We start from the raw sequence: 9,356 nt of genomic DNA on the forward strand, positions 1-9,356 counted from the left end.
GGTAGTTGACCTTGGTTGTGACATAACTTCATTGCAAATACTAGTATTGCATTCCAAGCCTTGTTAGGTGTAGCAGTGTTGTTGAATGACAGTGTTTCCCCTGCACCTGAAGGGTTGCTGGTTCAAGTCCTTGCACTAGTTTTCAATGTTATTTCACAAATTGACCAATATTTTTGTGAAATTTACCAAATAGTATTTCTTTTCCCTCTCACCAATAAAGATTGGTTAAAAAACACTGCCATATTAGATTGGTTGTTTTAACCAAAAAGTGTGGTTGGACTCATAACTACCAACCAGTTTGGTAAAATCAACCAATAGTGACCAATCTTTTTTAGGCATTATATTAAATGCCATATATTTTTTGTGTACTAATAAATTTTGGTTTATCACAACAAATCCAAATAGAATACTTGAAGTTTTTCTGGGTTTCAAAATGTAAAATTTCTGAAGATGAGTACTTTGTTTTACTAGTTGTTCATTTAGAAATGTTCATACAGCTGCCACTGCCTGCAGCGGCATCATAATGTCTCACCAGTCAGGCTCGCAGGTGGTTCCGATCTTGCTCACAGTGTATCTGTTCCAGCCCAGAACAGGAGGGAAGGTCCAGATGAAGGAAAACGTCCACACGAATAGCAGACCCAGGATGGCATGCTTGGCTTGCAATCTAATGTTCCCCAGGGGCCGGCAGATCACAAAGAAGCGCTCAAAGGACAGGACAGCCAGGGACCACAGTGCCACAATACCTGAGGAAATCAGCAGGAAACACAGGACAGATAAATGTGTATAATTCACATTTAGAAGTATTTTTTCTAGGGTTTTGTTAGTCCCTAACACACACGCTTGTGAATGTTTAAGCACACATCCAAGGGGTCAGCATAATTATGCTGTTGCTAGAAATACTGTAATGATCTGGATTGGGTGCGTTCAGTTGCCTGCTAATGGGACTAAAAAAGGAACCCTCTAATTGTGGTAATAAGTCACTCTCACAGACTGGAGTTAATTACTTATCCCTGCATAGTCAGTTACTCTTTTGTGTGTACCTGATAGACTTACTGCAAAGGACAAGGAAGACAGGTGGAAACAGGCTGTTTAATTACCACCTTCTTTTTAACACGAAGATCTGGCATAAAGATTCACACTTAAACCTGCCACCACAACCACCCAGTGCTGGTTTTACAGCTCCAATACATTTAAAACTGACCACTTACGAGGAGTTTCATTAAACTGTGAAACCTGTTTCAAGTTTTTACTTTTTCACAGCTCTGTGCTCAGTTCTTGCTAATTCAAAATTACCTAAGTTATATACGAACCACATTTTTGTCAAAGACCAAATATGTCAGATTAAATCAGAATCTTATTTGGATTTTGATATCTTTCTGACATAACAAGGAGTAATTTGATGAAATTTAGAGTAGGAGTTCTATTTCTGTGAACACTAAGTGGGGTTATCAAAAAATATGTTTTAATTCCCCCACAGTATAAGAAAGAAAAGACTTTTGCATGAACCTTTCAGTTTCCCCCATTACTCCTGACTGCACATATTCTCATCACATTCCCATGATTCTCGTTTTGGAGCTCCGTAAAGTATTCAGAACAAAACCATTGAATTAAATAACCTGGTGATCTCGGGGATGTTAACCTACTTATGGCAAGTCATGCAATGCAGTGTGTGAGGAAGCTCCTGTAGGACACTGCAACTGCTGCTAAAATAAAATCAGCATAGCTGTGACTCCCTCAAAGGAGGATTATGAATCTGATCCCATTTCTGTTTTTCTAGACCCATGTACAAAGGAAAATACTTCACAGGTATATCAAAAATGAAGAAAGGTGATGTACTGATACTCACAAAAATAGCTTATTCAGCATTTCAAACACTGCTTGTATAGCAACAAACAGCATGTGTGGAATCCTACAATTAAGAACCTCACAAAATAATGTTTTTAAAGCATTACATAATAACTTTATAAAAATTGGATGTTGAAATTGCATTGATGCCATACACTCTCCGATAATCAAAACCATATTTTTTTTTACCAATTTTACATTTTTAACACAAAATGTGAAAATACATTTTAAAAACATTTTAAGCCGATGCACTTTTTTTTTTTGGGAGAAATAAGTCCCTTCTGTCGGCTTCTACATTCTACCACAGGAAAACCACATTGGCTGTGTTTCTATAGACCAACAAATTACAAAATTTCTAATTACAAAAATAAATTTACTAAATGAAACCGCAGCAGCTTTCACAATGGAACAATGGAAACACTTTTTTTGCATCACACAAGTCACTTGATTTGCAACTGGACCTTACTGTCTTGGAGAAAATGAAGACCTAGTTGGATGATAATGGTGCCCTCTAAAGCCATGTCTGAAATATGGACATCCGTCCATCATGCTTACCCCAGCTGGGGTCGCGCGGGGTGCTGGTGCCTATCTCCAGCTGTCACCCTGGACATGTCACTAGACCAGGCATCCCCAAACTCGGTCCTCAAGGCCCCTTGTCCTGCAGGTTTTAGAGGTTTCCTTGCTCCAGCACAGCTGATTTTAATTGAAAGCTGATTAACAGGCTTTTGGTCTACTGCAATCATTATAACCAGCTGTGCTGAAGCAGAGAAACCTCTAAAACCTGCAGGACAGGGGGCCTTGAGGACCGAGTTTGGGGATGCCTGCACTAGACTATCAGAGGGCAACACAGAGACAAACAGCACAAACATCCATTCACGTACACACTCACACCTAAGGAGAAATTAGAGAAGCCAATTAACCTCAGAGTCATGTTTTTGGACTGTGGGAGGAAGCCGGAGGACCTGGAGAGAACCCACACATACACAGAGAGAAAGTGCAAACTCCATGCAGAAAGACTCTGGGGCAGAAATCCAAACCAGAATCTTCTTGCTGCGAGGCAACAGTGCTACCCACTGCACCACTGAAATATGGACATATTAATTGATTGATTGATGGACTTTATTGATCTCAGAGTAGAGTAATTTACTCGTTTACATCAGCTCAAATAGTCAGAAAGAAGAAGGAATCAGAAATAGACATATCACACGTATGGAGCTTCCATGTGGTTTTCATGACTTATCGCTTGAACAAACATATTCACAAGCAATTTTTATTGTATTTCTTATTTAATGGAAATACAGCAATTGCCAAAATTTGTATTTAGGAGAATATTGACATAGTATTTTGCACATTTGTTAATTACTTACTAGCCATGAGAGTCTGGTGGGTTTTTTTGTCTTAGAAATAGACCAATGATTTAGCCAGATTTTTTCCTCTTTAAAGGTATAGTGGAGGATATAGTGGAGCATTATGGGATTTGCTGGCACAGTGGCCCTCTGTCGCCATAGGCTGCTGCTACCTGACAACGGCGCCTAATAACAAAGATGGCGCAGGCAGCGCACAGTGGAGGAGCTGTCCGAACGGTCAGTTCACTGAGTTCGCTATGAAGTCCACTATATAGTCCTCGCTCTATAAAGTGATTGGGGGATTTAGGGTGGATGTTCTGACACAGTAAGCATGTATGAGTTATGAGAACAGCAACTTCTAAACAGAGCGTGCATGAGAAGAATTGAGCTTGTGCATGCTCTCGCACACATTTAATAGGCGTTCCCACTCGGGAGTGGTTACTGGGTTGTGCATGTGAATTCTGAAGAAGGTTTTGTGAAAGTGGAGAGGGCGGGTCTTTTAAAATCGTGCAAAAAGCCTCCACAATACCTGGAATTGTGAAAACTCACAATTTTTCCCTATGTTTAAAGGCAGCATCAGAACTTAGAGGTCCCAATTACAGCTGAAGAAGCTAAATGGCTTTTTTTAACAACTTGATAAAGGATGGTAACACAATTTTGATGCATAAATAAACAAATATTCAAATATTTCAATATATGTTGTATTAATGACTAATATCTATATAAAAGAACCTTAGTACTTTGTTTTTTCTTGTTTTGTTGAGATAATTCTTAAGAAACAATAGACACAGCAGGTAGGACTTTACCAAAAACTGGAAATACTTATCATCCAGGAAACACCTTACTGGTGCATCTCTAATCCCTCAGATGTGACTCGATTCAGATTTTCATATTTAAACGATAACCTTTTCAAAGCATGACTGCTCATAGAAGCTGAGTAAAGTTGCTGCATTTAGAAGGTCAATGTTATTATTATGACATTTGTCACAGACATTTTTTTTCTCTTTAGATTCTCTTCCAAGAACTGCTTATTCATTACCAGGTGTAGAAGTCAGATTTAATTGAATTCTTGGAATCTGTGGAGTTGTTAAAGTAATCACACTCATCTATTGTTCATAAAGAGTGAAAGAAATCTCAGGTTTTGAGACTATTGTAGAGTGTGTTTATTTATCTTTATGGTTCATGTAGCCAAAATAAACTATTTTCAAGAAACTTGCAGCATATTTATTTCCATTGTGTTGTGCAATATACCACATGCATTTACTAACCATCAATAAAATGTATCTTTATTCCTGTATCTCTTTATTATAAAGAAACCAGAATCAAATCAACTTCCTTTTAAATACTTGGTCAAGATTTAATGTGATTTTATTTTCCTTATTAAGATCTCCCACAATTTAAGTCTACAAACTATAGTGGCAGATAGATGAAAATGCAAATCAAACATAGAGACGCGCCAGAAACTACAAACCTACCTTAAACACATGAATGATGTAAATGCAAAACCACAAAGAGATGCATTAGAAAAATGCTTCAATCACAGAAAATTAGAGGTGCGCCAAACCTCTAGGGGTAGTTAAAACACCAAGTGATGTCTGAGCAAACCGTAAGGACATCAACAGGATGCCCAGAAGAAGGTTGGAGGGAAGGTAGAAAGGGGAATCTTCTTTCTACATTATTTTTCAAATTGTGACTGTATTTGTTTCAGTATAAATCAGTAGCAAAATACCAGCTGACATGTTGCTTGACTCCCCCTAGTGGTCTGGTGAAATGCGTTTTGTGGAACTATAGTTTTCTCCTTATTTGTTGCTATTGTTGTTTTTTTATATTTGGTGATTTTCCTTTGACCCTGTAAATTATTGTTTTTCTGCTGGATTATTTCTTAGTTTTTTTTATTAGGATTTTGCATCCTTAATGTCTTTGGAGGAAGTTTTCCTCTTTGCAAAGCATTTGGCACCTTTCAGCAACCATCACAAAATCTATTAACAGCATGCACAATGTGGAACTTTTTTCAATGTTGAGTAAAAGTCAGAAGGGCTCGGACAAAAGGCAGTTTTTAATACATGGGGATCATCTTGTAATATCTTTATTTTAAGTTGACAAATAAAAATAAACAACTACCATTATTGATACTTTCGTTCTATTTTATTTTTGTTGTTATAAAAGCAACAATTAAGTTATGACAATGTTATAAATCTTCAATAAGTGGGATCAATCAGCGATTAAATCAACAAGTCTCAAAAAAACAGAAAACTAGTATCAACTAAAAAAAAATGGAAAAGAACCTGATTGGTGCATCTCTGGTCTTTAGGGCCAGATGTAATAAGAACAAAAGATTCCATATTTAAGACATTAATCTTTTCAATTCATGACTGCTATAAGGGTGTGTAGAAAATTTCAATTTCATTAACTGATTTCTATTTGGACCCTTTTCCACAAATTCCATATTCAGTAGAAGTGTTAAATTAGTATTTAAAGGATTCTGGTCATTTACACAGATATAGCAAACTAACCAAAGTTATTTATTTGGTATTCTGAAACCTATACATTGGATTAATTTATTTATCAATCTCCTCAGTAGCTCTTAAATACCTAATCTTGCACATTGTAACATAGATCCTTTTACTGTTCTCCCTGAAATCCCTTAAATTTTAGTTGCTCAAACAATAAACCAATTGATTAAAACAACTTTAGCTATTTGTTTACACATATAAAACTTCAAAATCAGTCAGTTCATTTTTTTTAACTTTATTAATGGGAATCACCACTCAATCAACCTGACATCAGAATTGTCAAAATGTCCTTTGATCAGCAGACCAAATTTATTAAAAACTCAAAAGATTCCATCATTTCTGTTCTTTAAATGCCTTTGCACAAAATATCTACTCTAAAGCACTTTTTTACACCTTAAAGGTTACAAGAATATTCTATGATGAACACGTGTGGAATGTTGCTCTAAATTCATTAGTTGAGGTGAATTTAAACATTATAAGTGAAGCATGTTGAATACACCTAAAATAGGTGCCAACTTTACTCAACAACATATAATACTTCTTAATTCTTTTACTCTCAATCATACAGATGCACCAGTTAATCAGTCATACATTAGAAAGGGCTAATAGTTGGCTCAGTTTGAATAAAAACCCTTTTATATCAAACATACGATAAACCCAACAGCATATCTGATGGATTTTTGCTTTCTAGTAAAAAGCAAATTTTAGGGTTATATGTTTGGGGTTTTTTTGTATGCATAAATGTTATAATACTGTAACCTAATTCCTTTATTTTGAGATAAATCAAGAACTAATTCAGATGAAGAAATCCTCAACATTTCAATTTTTTTATGGATAGGGACCAAATAAAAAATAGAAAATTGGTATAATCCAGAAAACCCTTATCAGTGCATCATTAGTGTGTTATTTGTAAAGTTTTGTATGATTTCCAAAGTTTTCAGTGTATGCCTGTGAAAAAGGGGCTGTGCATACTTCCCTAAAATATTAATTTTATTACTCTGTCATTCTATCAAGGTAATGTATGTCTTGGTCTAATAAGGGAAATCTGCGCTTCTTGGCATCTGTACAGTTTTTAAATAAACCATTCTCATCTGAAAACTATGCGTATAATCTGATAGCTACAGCTGTAGACTGTCTATTCAAAAACTCCATAAGTCCAAGACAGAAACTTAAACCTACCAAAGAAAGTGACGGCAAAGCCTTCCAAGACACAAGCCCACCGCCCCAGGAAGAAGTAGCCCCGGGCGTTTGTCAGGAAACTTATCAGCCCTCCGGTGAGGGACACCAGAAAGTCTGCGATGGCCAGATTAACTATGATGTAGTTCAGGGGCTGTCTAAGTTGCTTGAATTTGAAAGTGACAAACATGACCAAGAAATTTTCGGTCAGAGACAGCGAGGTAACCACGAACATGACGACAGCCAGGACCGTGAAGTTCCACGGCGCGATGTTTCTGATGGGTCCGCTGAACGGGTCGTCGGTGGTGGGGATCTCCGCTGCCACGGTGTAGGACACCGCGTTCACTGACAGGCTCAGGGTGTCCATTGTGCACGCCGGGGATGTGAAACTTTAAAGGAGAAAAAATCCCAATTGCTCTCTTTTTCCCATATTCAAAAAATCCCCCCGGGATTACCCCTGGAGACTCTGGCTGCGCCGCGCGTCCTGTGCGCCCTGGCGCTCCATCTCCACAAAGTTCTTCTGGGGAAATCCGAACATCGCAAATGCTCTAGAGAAATCTGCAGGACTTGTTCGACTCCTGTAGCGGCGGTTGTAAAAGTGAGGCTTTATACATGAAGGTGCGAGGTGCAGTCATTGGCGATGAGGATGCGCGAAGAAACAATCAGAGAGGCATCTTGGAGGCTCTTATATATGCAGCTCCCGCATCACTGCTGCTGCCCTGAGGAGAAGCGACAAGGCAGCTGCTTCCAGCCCATGCGCGCTACTGAAACTCCTGGCAAAATCCTACATATAGAACCTAAGTATATTTTTTTTATTGGTTGTCTAACACCTGAAAAATGAAATATATTACATTTATTCATCAGAAACATTTTAACAATATATATTTTAAAACAAAGACTTGTATAACAAAGTTTGACCCTCCTGTTAATCTGTAAAAGAGCAACAATTTTTCACACTTTTTTTCCAAAAATCTTTTTTGTTTTGTGTTTGTAAACACAAATAAAAAGAAAAGGAAAAGCAAAAGTCTTTTGTTGATCCTTTTTGCATTTTGCTTGAATGCTTTGTGGTTATACATTTATGAATAAAATCAATATCAGTTATGCGTCAGTATTCTTCAATGGTAGGTGAGGAGTTCTGCATGATGGACTCTTGTCATTGCACCATTTATTTTTATTGTCTGTGAAACATGGGTTGATATTTTGGTCTCTAATTATCTGTTCCTGTCTCAAGTCGGTAGCAGTGCAATATTCCTGAGGGGAATTGGTGAACTGGGGCTATGGCCATGCAGTTTGATCTAGTTGCATCAAGGGCTTTGTATAATAGAACAAGGCTCGTCTGATATAAATGGATGCCAGTACAGAGCTGATTTATCTGAACTCATGCTTTTCCTGTTATGTTGAAGTAACAAGAAGATTTATATGAGCCAATGGGCCATCTTTGGAAAAGAGGCAATGTACACTGCATAGGAAGAGACTGTTAATGGGTTAGGAATAGCAGCTAGCCTAAGAAACGTATAGAGACGTTATAGAAATGTGGAAAAAGAAAATATTTACCAGAGTAAAACGATGCTTTGTTGCCTATTAGTCTGTAGATGTCTGTTGATGTCCCTACTATTATGGTGAAGGTTATTGATGTTCCAAAACTTTTTCCACACCTGGGATGTGGAGTTGGGAAGTTACATCAGTTAACTTATGATATATCAGAGATAACCCTTTAAAAAAAAAAAAAAATGAAACAAAAGTAGATATATATATCCCCAAAATCCACATCTCTATGTTTAAAAAACACTGACAAGCATGGCAGAAGAGGCCTCAGGACCACAAACAATACTCTGTCACTAGGTCTACAGTAGTATTACCATTTTAGTTTAGAGCCTTTCAGATATTTTACCAAAAAAAAAAAAAATGGTCAAAACACAGGAAATAGAATCCTTGAATAATTTTGATTAACCAACATATGGATTTGTGTCTTATGCATAAATCTGGAAAGACCTTTGTGCATTTGCATAATTTTTTTAGAGAGGAAGTGTTTATACTAAAAATATTAATGGACCAAGCTAATTCCAAGTGCAGCCCCAAACAACCTAACAGTGTGTATGTGAGACATCTCCCAGACTGAAACTAACCCTATTCCTTTCTGTTTCAGTTCTTCTCAGTAACTGAATAATTTTTCTCACGAGAAGTGAATGTTGTTATAGAAAATGTCTTTGCTATCTGCATATTACCATAATGACTGGGATACTGGTTGTTCATACTGCTGCAGGCTCACGGTATTTCCAGGCTTCAATAAGGATTTTTAAAAATTGGCTACCGATGTTTCTCCCATAGCTGTGCTCCATTTTTTATTGTCTTTTTGGTAAGCAATATATTATTCATGGGTAATTAAGCACCTCTGCAGACCAATTGGTCACACTGGACATGTAGTATTAATCCAAATTAGGTCCATTTGGACCTATACTCTCATACTCTGTTATGG

General features: G+C 37.2%; 1 protein-coding gene across 1 annotated transcript in view; it reads right to left on the reverse strand.

Annotated features, from left to right (window-relative positions):
* Positions 1-7,531, reverse strand: part of LOC107093123 (vertebrate ancient opsin-like) — a 22,928-nt gene extending 15,397 nt beyond the window's left edge. Inside the window, exons 1-2 of the mRNA XM_015387962.1 lie at positions 6,884-7,531; positions 533-743 (exon numbers count right to left, since the gene is read on the reverse strand). Coding sequence (XP_015243448.1) covers positions 533-743; positions 6,884-7,247 — 575 coding nt within the window. The 5' untranslated portion in view covers positions 7,248-7,531. The remainder of the gene's footprint in view (positions 1-532; positions 744-6,883) is intronic.
* Positions 7,532-9,356: the final 1,825 nt, after the last annotated feature.

The sequence above is a fragment of the Cyprinodon variegatus genome, unplaced genomic scaffold, assembly GCF_000732505.1.
Source record: "Cyprinodon variegatus isolate N-32 unplaced genomic scaffold, C_variegatus-1.0 Scaffold409, whole genome shotgun sequence".
In the NCBI taxonomy this organism is placed as follows: Eukaryota; Metazoa; Chordata; class Actinopteri; order Cyprinodontiformes; family Cyprinodontidae; genus Cyprinodon; species Cyprinodon variegatus.